The sequence below is a fragment of the Zosterops lateralis genome (genome assembly GCF_965231275.1).
Source record: "Zosterops lateralis genome assembly, chromosome: 8".
NCBI lineage: Eukaryota > Metazoa > Chordata > Aves > Passeriformes > Zosteropidae > Zosterops > Zosterops lateralis.
The window spans coordinates 14,460,399-14,471,797 of record NC_139768.1 but is presented as its reverse complement, the minus strand read 5'-3'; the positions used below and the strand labels follow the sequence as shown (position 1 = coordinate 14,471,797).

The 11,399-nt window shown below is 61.6% G+C and overlaps 3 protein-coding genes across 3 annotated transcripts; 2 read left to right on the top strand and 1 right to left on the bottom strand.

The window, feature by feature from the left end:
- Positions 1-459: 459 nt before the first annotated feature.
- On the bottom strand, positions 460-1,013 carry AVPI1 (arginine vasopressin induced 1). The gene is made up of 2 exons (XM_083866598.1): positions 619-1,013; positions 460-538 (listed from the first exon to the last, which is right to left on the bottom strand). The coding sequence occupies exons 1-2, from the start codon at positions 900-902 to the stop codon at positions 478-480; spliced, it is 345 nt and encodes a 114-aa protein (XP_083722724.1). The 5' UTR covers positions 903-1,013; the 3' UTR covers positions 460-477.
- An 856-nt stretch (positions 1,014-1,869) lies between these two features.
- Positions 1,870-4,316, top strand: MARVELD1 (MARVEL domain containing 1; the record flags this gene model as incomplete). Its single annotated transcript, XM_083866941.1, has 1 exon — positions 1,870-4,316. The coding sequence occupies one exon, from the start codon at positions 1,870-1,872 to the stop codon at positions 2,395-2,397; it is 528 nt and encodes a 175-aa protein (XP_083723067.1). The 3' UTR covers positions 2,398-4,316.
- Positions 4,317-5,793: 1,477 nt separating this feature from the next.
- ZFYVE27 (zinc finger FYVE-type containing 27) lies at positions 5,794-10,294 on the top strand. Its single transcript, XM_083866115.1, has 11 exons — positions 5,794-6,028; positions 6,120-6,190; positions 6,261-6,447; positions 6,619-6,714; positions 6,904-7,016; positions 7,730-7,860; positions 8,215-8,286; positions 8,661-8,805; positions 9,106-9,152; positions 9,629-9,710; positions 9,933-10,294. The coding sequence occupies exons 1-11, from the start codon at positions 5,832-5,834 to the stop codon at positions 9,995-9,997; spliced, it is 1,206 nt and encodes a 401-aa protein (XP_083722241.1). The 5' UTR covers positions 5,794-5,831; the 3' UTR covers positions 9,998-10,294.
- Positions 10,295-11,399: the final 1,105 nt, after the last annotated feature.

The window sequence follows — 11,399 nt, the reverse complement described above, 5'->3', positions numbered from 1 at the left end:
CTCCAGCTTGGCCAGCTGGTCTTCCAGGAGAGAAATATTTCCCTGGAGAATCGCTCTCTCTTCCAAGCATTCCTTCTTGCGAAGGGCAGCATGTAGCTTGTTCTTCAGTTGTTCCTGTGACTGTGCCAGGGGGGTTACTGTGTGACTGTGCACTAGAACGTATTACCCAGAGAGGCTGTGGAGTCTCCCTCACAAGAGATATTTAAGAACGATCTGGATGTAATCCTGTGACATCTGCTCTACAGCTGACCCACAGGTCTGTTCCAACCTGACCCGTGGTGTGGTGGGGCTGTTCCCCTTGCACCAGGTGCATACAACAGCCTGGACCATGGTTCTTCCACTCAGGGATGGGCAGGACAAAACCAGAGCCTCCTCCAGCCACCACCGTCCACCCTTTATTAACCATTCATTGCATCCAGCCCAGTACACTTAAGGTCCTGGGAGAGCTGCTCTCCACGGCCCAGCCACTCAGCGCTGCTACGTGGAGCCCGAGCCTGTCTCGGCCCCGCGGTCACCCTCCAGCTTCTTCTCCGCGATCCTACGGGCAAGAGGTGTGAGTTAACGGCGTGGCCCGGCCGCGCTTCCCCCAGTTGCTCCGCCGCCGCGGGCCGCACCTACCGAAGGTGTTGGAAGCGCCGCAGCGCTGCCATCCCACCGCCGGGCTGGGCTGGTCGCCGGCGCCGAAGCCGCCGCAGGGCCCGCGCCATGCGCCGCTGCCCCGCGTACCGCCAGACGAGGCGGGCTCGCTCCTCGGGCCGCTCGGCCCCGCCGCTCCGGAACAGGCTCCGCAGCTCTCGCAGCCCCACACCCTGGAAGATGTTAGCCGAGGCCCATTTACGGGCGCGGGTTGCGGGCGCCGCCCGTCCCGGGGAGTCGCTCACCACCGAGGCCGGAGTGCCCATGGCCCCGGCCGCCGCGGGCACCGAACAGTTGGCGTCAGGCTCCGGTCTCGCCGCCCGGTCCGGTCCGCCTTCCCCGGGATCCGGCGCGGATGCCCAGTGAGGAAGGGGGGGCATCGGGGGAAGGGCGGTACGGGACGCCAGGCAGGGGGCCAGCCGCGCAGGCGGGGCCGCCCGGGAACGCGGGAGACGCCCCGGCTCACGCCGCGGCACGCAAGTCCGGTCCCGCCCTGCCCGGGGCGCTGGGCCCTGCCGTGACCCACTTTCGCTCCGCCGCCGCCCCGCGCCCACCGTCCCCTCGCACAGACCTGGCGGTGGCGGCCCCGCCTGGCGCCCGCCGCGTTCCCGGGCCCGCTTCCCGCCACCGCACCGGGGTCGCGCCACGGCCGCGCGCCCCATTCATTCACCCGCCGCGTGCCGCCCCGCCCCCTCCCCTGCCAGGACCAATCGGCGCCGAGGGGCGGGGCAGCCTCTCTTCGCTGAGGAGGCCACGTGGCGCGGATGACGTCATGGGCGGGGTGCGGGCCTCGCCCCGGGGCGGGGCCGGGCCGCGCATCACTCCGAGGGGAATCCCGGATGACGTAAGGGGAGCCCCGGCGCGCGCCCCCCGCCGGCCGCCGCACGGGATCCCGGAGCGCGGTCCCCGGGCCCCGCCGCCGGCATCGGTCGCCATCTCCCACGTCCTCCCTCCGCCCCTTGTGCCCCGCGTTGTGGTCATGCCCGGCGGCATCAGGACGGGAGGGGCGCGGCGATCCCTGCCCGACGGCGCATCCGCGTCGGCCCTCGGGTGTCCGATGGGCTGGCGGGAGGTGCGGCGGGGCGGGGAGGCGGGGCGGGGAGGAGAGGAGAGGAGGGGAGAGGGGCCCCGCGCGGGGTGGACCGCTAAGTGCCAGATGTTTGGCAACGGTCGGGGAGGAAGTCGCTGCCCTGAGTCCCGCCCGAGCAGCGCCGGAGCAGGCAGGGCTGCACCATGGCCCGCACGGCTCCCCCGACGGTGCCGCCGCCCCCGGGGCCGCCGGCCCGCGGCTCGCTCAGCCTCCATCGCGCCTACCTGCGGAGCCCGCTGGGCCTGCTACGCCTGGGGCAACTGGCTCTGGGCGCTGCCTTCTGGGTGACGGTAGCGGCTCATAAGTACGAGGGAGCGGCCCACTTCGCTCTGTTTGCCGCCGTCCTGGTCTGGCTTCTCACCTTGGCCCTCTTTGGGCTGAGCCTGCTGGGGCGCTGGGAGATGGTGCCCTGGCTGGGCTCCCGCTGGCTCCTCACCAACCTGGTGCACGACCTGGCCCTGGGTGTGGGGCTCTACGCAGCTGCCACTGGCATCATGGGTCACAAGGCTAAACAGAGAAGCTTTTGCAACCTGCCGGGCTACAGCCAGCACTGCCTGTACAGTGCCTACCTGAGCGCCTCCATCTGCGGGGGCATCACTGCCTGCCTGTACCTCTTCTCTGGGCTCTATTGCCTGTCACGGCGTTGCCAGGACCAGCGAGACATCATCTAAGACCCTGTGCCACTTGGCTCCCCTTCTCAGCCACAGACAGAACACAGCCTGCCTTGGGATGAAATGCCCCTGCCGCCCCATCCCCTTCTGGCTGACTGCACTGCAATTCCTCCAGAGACTCCTGCACAGATGGATGGACAGACAGAGGCCTTCACCGAGCACGGCTTCCCCTGCAGCGCACCGAGACAGCGTGGACACCCAGCCACTGCACAGGCCCTTCTCCCACCCCTGGACAAACGTTGGCTACTGCAAGTGGAAGGACTCAAATGGAGAGCCCTTAAGAGGGATACCAGTCTTTGGGAGCCCCCCTAGGACTCAAGCCAAAATCCCCTGCCCCTGGTCTTGCAGATGCTGCATGCTCAGGTGGGTGCTGACTTTTCCTTGGGGTGGAGGGGGACTGGCCTGGGGGAGCTGAGCTGGGGGCAGCAGTGCCTAGTGGAGTTGGATGGGCATAAACCCCCCTGATCTGCTGGCAGCCCCGTCTTGCTATTCCAGCTGCTTGGTGTCTCTACAATTCCCTAAGGGAGGCTCTGAACTTGGCTTCCCCAGCCTGGCCTCCTTCTTCTGTCTGGCCTGAAAACATCCTTCATCTTATTGGAGTGCCAAAGTGCTCAGTGCCTTCCTGCCCTGCACTCGGGGGGTGTGGAGACACCCAGATACTGCACAGCCAGATCCAGCATCACCCCAGTCCAGTCTGGAGATTGAGCAGGGCAGCAAGGCCTCCATTGCTGTGGAGGGAGGGGAAGGACAAGTGAAGCCATAACCTGTTCTGTGACCCTGGGCAGGGGGTAAATTCCTCCAGCCCTGGAGTTTGTACAGTCCTAGGATGAGGCTGGGTGCCCCAGGGGTTAAGAGGAGCCAGTCAAGGGGTTGTTCTCTCCTCCTGCTGTCCCTGCAGAGAGGTTTGTGGCTCCAAGCCGCCCAGAGCCACTGAACCAGCCCTGGAGCCAGGTTACTCCAAAAGGGACAGAAACAGCCTCACTAATTGTTCTGGAGACCAGCCTTGAGCCCTGCCTGTCTCTGCAGCACTTGGTATACCATCCTGGAAAATTTTCATCTCTGGACTCTCTGAGACTGGGCAGTGCCTGGAGACTGTGGTGAGGTGGAGGGGAAGAGTGAGCATTGCAGCATGGCAGTGCTAGGCTGTCCTGGCACTCTGGCCATGGGGGATCCGGAGCCAGGCATTGTGGGAGCACAGCCTGCCTTGGAGAACAGAAGAGGACACTGGCACTGGAGCCAGCCCAGCCCTGGATCAGCCTCCACAACCCACCACGTGCCAAGCCCTGACGAGGCCATATAGGGCTGACTAGAGAAATGGGCAGCCAGAGACAGAATTTTTGCAGCAGCACCGTGCTAGGTCTGCCCTGCCACAAGCCCTCCTCACTCTGCCTGGAGGCAGGTCCTCGCTATTCCTCCCAGTGCAAGGAAGGGTCTGCTCCAGTCTCTATGTAGACTCAGATCAGTGAGATGTGTGTCCCCAGCAGCGGGCCTTAGCTGCCTGTTGCCTGGGGTTCCTGGAGCCTTTTGTTGTGGTGGAGAGCAACAGCCATCATTCCCCTGGGGGCTTGAAGGGTTCTGGGTTTGGTACTGGGTCACCACTTCCATCATGATATGCTGTCCCAGTGGATACCCCATCATGCTCAGGGGCCCTGCCAAGCCCCAGGCCATGTACCCCTTCCCTGGGTAGGACATGCTGTCTGTGCTCTGTGTCAAGGCTGGTCCCTGACACCACCTGCCTCTGCCTTATTCTGGTGCAGCCCTTGGCCCAGGCTGTCCAAAATGCCCTCGGTGACTCTGCCACCACAAGTGCCTTCTCCTGGCTTTCTGCAGCCCTGTCTGTCACACCAGCTCTATCCCCCTACACCCTCCTTTCAGGTGCCAATGGATTCACCTTCCAAATAAAGCAATGTTGGCGCTCAGTGGGTGTCTGGGGCTTTGTGGTGGTGCTGGGACCAGCTGGGTATGAAGTGTGAGCTGAGATCACACCCAGCTCTGTAGCCCTGTACCCTGGGGCCTCTCTGCTTGGAGCCTCTGGCCATGGTCATGAAGTCCTGGAATGCTCTGGGGTCACAGACAGGCTCCCTGATGCTGAGCCACTGCTCCACTAGAGAGGCTTAAGCCTCTGCCCTTGGGGACAGGAGCTATCCCTGGCCCTGCTGCCTGTCCAGAGACAGAGCACAGCCTGATGCTCACATGGGGCTCCAGACAGAGCAGATGGAGGCCAAGTCCCCAGGGCTCTGTGGCTATGGGATGTACTGAGGACAGGATGTAGATGCATTCCTAAGGGCCTCGTCACTCTGTGCTGAAAGGGCCCTCTTGTCCCAGGGCCAGGGCACCACCAGGCAGTCATGTACACACTGACTGGCCCTTGGTGGGTCAGAGGCCAGTGGAGAGCTGCCAGCATCTCCCAGCACTGGCTGCAGCTCTGGGATGCACTCTTGGGACAGAGTTGAGTCTTGGACCTGGACCTTCAGCTGGGGTGTCACTGGGTCCCCAGCCTTCTGCCCATGGGAGACGTGCCCTGTTCATCAGAGGCTGCAGGCAACTGGCAGCAGCATTGAGCCCTCATTGTCCAAGAGCCAGCATAGGGTTATAACAAGGTTACAACTTTTGGCATCAGATGAAGCCCAGGATCCCCAGAGCCTCCCTGGAAGCCAGCATCCCTGCTCTACTGCAAGCACCTTGTAGGACAGCCCATGGTGCCTGGAGCAGTGTGAGCAGGGCTGCAGGCTGCTGGGCAGGACAGTGCCAGTGCACCCAGGGCTGGGCTGCTTTGGGGCCATGAAGGGGCAGTGAATGAGCTGCCAGCCACATTCATGGGCCTGTGGGGAACCTGCTGCTCCCTTCCAGGGACTCCAGGTGTGAGGCTACTCCCTGGTAGCCTCCTCTGAGGAGGCTACTCTCCCTGAGGCTACTCACCTCGGGGAGAGGTGGCGCAGCAGTCTCCCGGGGACACACCCGCCGTGCCCGGCACAGCTGGATGCAGGCCATGCCAAGGCACAGACGAGGACTGAGCCCTGAATCAGGATTAGATCCAGATCAGTGCTCAGCCCTAGAGTGGAACCGGATCCAGGCCGTGACTGAGCCTTATACCAGAGCACACCCGAATGGGGACCGGGCCGGGACGCTGAGCAGCCCCGGGCCAGGGCCGACCCCCGTGTCTAGACCGGGCCCACCGAGACTCCGCCTCGAGCCTCACTCCCAGAGCGGCCCGCAGGCCCGAGCACGGCGGCGGGCACCCGGCGGCAGGGCGGGGCGGGTCCCGTTCCCGTTCCCGTTCCGTTCCCCGCGGGCGGGGCTCTGCGGCGGCCCGGCCCGCGCTCCCATTGGCCGCGCGCGGGGCTCCCGGCGCGCCCGGCCGCGTCACGGGAACGCGCGGCGGTGTCGGGCCGAGCGCGGCGGGGCCGCTCCTCCGCTCCGGTCCCGGTCCCGGAATGCAGGCGGTGGAGCGGGACGGGGCGGCAGGCGGCCCCGAAGGGGCGACGGGGGCCGCTGAGGCCCCGCCGGAGCCGTCGCCGCCCAAGGCCGCCGCCGCTTTCGACCTGCTGGAGCTGGTGCGGAGCTACCGGCGGCTGGAGCTCTACCTGGAGCCGCTGCGGGACGCCGCCGAGGGTGTCCGCTCCCTCCTCCGGTAGGTGCGGGCTGGGCCGGGATCGAGACCGAAACCGAAACCGAGACCGTCCTCGGGGCCTCACGTCCCTTGCCTTCCCCCCTCTGGACAGGTGGCAGCGGCCTGTGTGCTCTCTCCTGGTCTGCCTCGGCCTCAACTTCCTCCTGCTCACCCTCGGCCAAGGTGCGTGTCGGGGGTCGGGGCCGGTCCCCTGCCGGGGCCCGCCGGGCTGACGCTGTCCCGCCTCTTCCAGCCGCATGGTACTCGGTGCTGGCCCTGCTGGTGGCGGTGCCGGCCCTGCTGGGGTACCTGCAGGAGACGTGCCGGGCCCGGCCCTCGGAGCCGGAGCTGGTGCGCAGGAGGTACCACAGCGTCCGCAGGGAGGACCTGCGCAAGGTGCAGCTGTCGCGGCAGGAGGCCATCGCCCAGGTCAAGAGCTTGTGAGTCCCTGCGGCCTCCCCAGCGGTGGGACTGTGGGGGCCTGTGCAGCCAGAAAGGCTTCTTGGAGCCTCTGAGGGGCTCCTGCCAAGTTTGGCTACTGTAACCCGTGGAAATGTGGGGAATGAGGGAGTGTGTTTGTGGGGTTATTTTTGTGACTGTCTTATTTGCAGCCTGATCCAGCTGGAGGGGTTTCTGAGCGGGATGTGCTGCAGCTGTGAGGCAGTGTACCGTGTGCTGTACTGGGAGAACCCCACTGTCTCTTCCCAGTGAGTAGAACTGGGTCAGGCACCCTGTGGGGGGCTTGGTGGGGAGAAGGGTTCAGCCAGGCCTGCGGTTCTCTGTTTGATTTCTTTGGTACTTGGAGAGAACAGGTGGAACACCAGATGAAGGAAGGAGTTCTGTGCTGTTGAGTGAATTGCTTTGACTTGACCACCCTATCCTCCTGCTTTCCACAGGTTTTATGGGGTGCTACTGGGCACTGTCTGTGTCCTCTACCTGCTGCCCCTCTGCTGGGTCCTGGCCATCCTCAACAGCACCCTCTTTCTGGGCAACACCCAATTCTACCAAGGTATGAGACCTGGCTGGAAGTGCCTGCCCTGTGTGGGATGGGTTGGGGAAAGGCTCTCTGAAGCCAGGGATCCTGCCTTGGGCCTCTCCCTCACATGTCCCATGTCCCATGTCAGGCTCTGCCATAGACCCTGAACTCCTCTGAAGGCAGTGATGTCCTAGGGGTGGTGCTCAGCAGCCCAGGGTGGGTGGTGTGGTCCCAGGGCTCTGTGTTGGACGTGAGAGTCTCTCCTGATGTGTGTTCCAGCCCAGGTGCTGTTTCTTTCTCTTCTCTGTGGTGTGGCAAACCAGGGTCTGTCAATTCAGGCTGTGTGTGAGCCTGTCCACCCCTCTTGATCCCTGACCCTGCTCTTCAGGATTTCAAACACATTCAGTGCCTGTGGTAGTATGTGACACAGGCTTGAAAATGTGCCATTGGAAGGGAGAGGAGCCCTCTTCTGTGGCTCGTGCTGGAGGAGTGTTGGATATGTCTGAGCTGTGATGTTGGCCCATGCTGTTCCCTGTCCTGAGCTGGGGCAGGTGGTGAGGGGGTTCCTATCTGCCTTAACTTTGATGTGTGAGCAGAGGAGTGCTCAGGACATCTGATGAGTGAATGATATGTGTCAATGCCCCACCTTGAGCCCTGGAGGTCAGGTGTTGCAGCTGGCTTTTGTGTGATGTGGCTGGGAGTAGGGAAATGCCACTCCAATACAGCTGTATCCCCTTTTTCACCAGTGATAATGGAGCTCAAGGCTTCCATCGAGCAGTGTGTGGGCTCCAAACCCCTTGAGAACACTCCAGAACCTGCTGAACCCCTGCCACCAGCTGCTGCCCCAGATCGGACCCCCACCCCCACCAGTGCAGAGGTGAGGTCGGGGCAGGGCTGGCAGTTGTGGGGTGGGAGATGCAGAGTCAGCCCTTGGGTCTGACCGTGCTTGTGTCCCTCTACGCACAAACTTTTCCGAGCTGCCAGCTTTGCTGGAAGCCTGTGAGCCACTCCTGAGTTACTGGCATGCTGCTCTCTGCCGTGGGGGCTTAGCTCAGTCCTTTTGCCACATGTAAGGATGTGGTCTGAGGAGGCAGGTGCTCACCTTCTGACACTGTCATCTGTGAGGCTGCCTGGGGCCAGATCCATTGTCCTGGAACCTGCTCAGAAATGTGGGAGCATCTTTGAACAGAGGCAGGGAAACAGCACGACTAGCTTTATGAATCTCTTGTAGGACCTTACCCCTGGCAGTGTGGAGGAAGCCGAGGAGGCAGAACCTGATGAAGAGTTCAAAGATGCTATTGAGGTTTGAGGCTGGTTGGGGTGGGCTGTGCCTGCAGGGCAGATGAGGTGGGAAAGGGACAAGGATGTGTTGGGCAAACTGGGTGCTCAGGGAGAGTGACTTTGGGGCTGGGTGCCTTTGACTCCATGTGTACTCACTCTCCTCTCCGTCCCATGCTGCGGGAGAAGGAGAACCAGCTGCTGGTCATGGTGAGTACTGCCATGCCAGGGTGTGGCATCTCCTCCCAGCTGGAGCTTTGCCTGGTATGCCAGTGGCTTGTAGAAATGCCAGGTGGAGCACCTGGCTTGTTGGGTGCTTGCCTCTGGTGTGGGCTGCCCTGCAGCCCTCAGTGTGCCCCCAGCCACCCCTCTGTGCTCAGCTGGGTTTGCTCTCTGCAGGAAGATGATGAGAGCTCTCAGTGCTCAGCAGATTTTGACCTCAGCCTCCCAGACAATGGTTTTATGAGCAAAAATGAGGTGATCCGCAGCAAGGTGTCCCGCCTGACCGAGCGCCTGCGCAAGCGCTACCCCAGCAACAACTTTGGTGAGTTTGGGAGCAGGTGCTTCTTGAGGAAGCTCAGCAGTGTGGGGTCTGCTGCTTCCAGTGACCATAGGTCTGGGAGTGGAGAGAGTGGTGTGGTACCTGCTAGGCTGTGCTCACACCTCCAGTGACCTTTTCCACTCCATGGAAAGAATGGTCCTAGCACTCCTAGAAAGGGCAAGGATGGGAAGGTGCAGCAATGTCATGTCTGAGCTGAGCCTTTACAACAGCTATGGATGTTCTTGTGACACTTGCAGCCCTAGGCAGCAGAGTCCTGCCTGACCTCTGCTCTCTTTCTTCCAGGGAACTGCACGGGCTGTGCTGCCACCTTCTCTGTGCTCAAGAAGAGGGTGAGTCTTTGGCTTCTGCCTCAGCTTGCTGTTTGCACCTGGGGCAGGGTGTTGCTCATGTCTGGCTTGCCCCAGCTTTCTCCAGCAGCTCAGGTGTCTGGCCTCGGTCACAGCCCAAATGACCTCAGCTAAATGCTGGGTGTTGTCACATGCCTAATGGCACCAGGGATCCCTTGTGTTGTGGAGCATTTGTCCATTTACTCCTTTGGAAGCTGCCTCATGCCAAACCCACGTGTTACTGTAGAAGGTACCTGCTCTTTGCCCTGGTTTAGTCCATTTCCTGTGGCCTTTCTGGTAAAGCAGAGCATGGGAATGCTAGTGGGAATGACCTGTTGCCTTATCTGAGCCCTATGTGTGATGCTTGGCACACAGTCTGAGGGCAGTTCTCAGAAGGAGGTATAGCCTTTTGGGCCCCTTCACTTACTCCTGGGTTAGTCTGATCTACATCTGGGGCTCACCTCCATCTTTCTCCACAGCGGAGCTGCAGTAACTGTGGGAACAGCTTCTGCTCCAGGTGTTGTTCCTTCAAAGTCCCCAAGGCCGTGATGGGAGCCACAGGTGAGTTGAAAGGTGGAGGGAAGAGCTCCTGCTTCCACCTGTTCTGTCTGCACAGGCATTTGCCCCAGCCCTGGGGGGGAGGCTAGACAGGACGTGCCCAGCACAGCCTAGCTCAGGACAGAGCAGTGATGAATTTGCAGCTCTCAAAGCATCTTTGTGGCTGGGGGCCCTAGCCCATGGTGGGAAAGGGGGATCATCTCTGACATTTGCTTTCCTTTCCAGCCCCGGAGGCTCAGAAGGAGACAGTGTTTGTGTGCGCTCTCTGCAACCAGGTGCTCATCAAGTGATGAAACAGGCCCAGTCAGCTCCTGTGTCCTGCACTGCCTGAGACCTGGGACAGTGGGCAGGCACCCTTGCCACTGGGAGCCTGGACTGTTTGGATCCCAGCATGGCATTCCCCTGCCAGAGGATGGCTTGCACTTGTGCTCCTCCTGCCAGCGCCAGGCTGGATGGACCAGCCCTCCTTGCCATGCACCAGCTGGGTCCCTGTGGTGGAGCACTGCCCACAGCTGTGCCCCATCCCTGCAGCTGCTCCGAGCCCTGGGTGCTCTTTGGCACTTGCTGTGCCCTGCCACGTGCTTGCCCAGGCCCTTTGGTCTGGCTCAGTGATGGAAGACCCATCCTTCTTACTCGTGGTCCTGCCTTCACCTCCTGGGTGGGGCAGAACAACCTCAGGGCTCTGTCCCTACCTTTCCCAGCACTGTGCTGTAAGTGACTGTACTTTTGGGATCAAGTCAGAGCTCCTCCTGCATCCCTTGGGGTTTAGACTAGGTTTTTCATCCTGGCTCAGCTGAGACTCTGCTAGTCACTCCTGTGCTCCTCAGCCTCACTGCCTGCAGGTTTAGTCTTTTACCCCCAAATTTGGCTGTAGCCTGGAGAAGAAAAGAGAATGAATTTGGATTGGGCTATGTGGCTGGATCTTCAGTGTGAGAAAAGGCAGGAGTTGGTGCTGCTCTGTGCACTTAGTGACTGCTGCTTTCTACTACAGATTAATATATAATTGCGTATAGAGAATGACCAATAAATCTCTTGTCCTCAGCTGGCTCTTGTGTCATCCCAGTGAAAGCTATCCCAGTCCAGGTCACTCTAACACCTCTGTGGCCTTGGCCCTGCTGTCCTGCAGAGGCTCCTGGAGAAATGGTGTTCCTGTGCCAGCAGCTCTCCATGCTTTACTGGAATTCCCATCTTCTGTCCTGCTGTAGCCCTGATCAGAGCTGTGTGCAGCTGCCTGCCAGCTGTGCCCGGGCTGGATCCTGCTGGGCTGGAGCCATGGAGCATCTCAGCTCTGACAGGAGCTACTGAGCTTCTCTCCTCCCATGGCTACTCCTTCCTCTGCCCTCCCCGGGGGGTGGTGGTCCCACCAGCTCTCTGTGTGCACAAGGATGACCTTTCCTGGTGTGAACAGCAAAGCTCCCAGCTATGCCAGGAATGTGACCCTGGTTGCCGTGCAGCTGGGACCAGCCACAGCCTGGGTCCCTGCCAGCCAGCTGCAGCTTCCCCCAGGCCAGGGAATCTGGGGGGCCAGTGCCAACCAGGCTGTGACACCCACCAGTCTGAGAAGTTGCTGGACCACAGACAGCTCCACAGCCCTCTGGGTCAGTACCTCCTGTGTCTGCAGGACCGTTTCTGTTCCCTCTACCCACGAACGATGGAAAAGCTTCCGCGTATTTTCATACTTCGCGGTGCGGC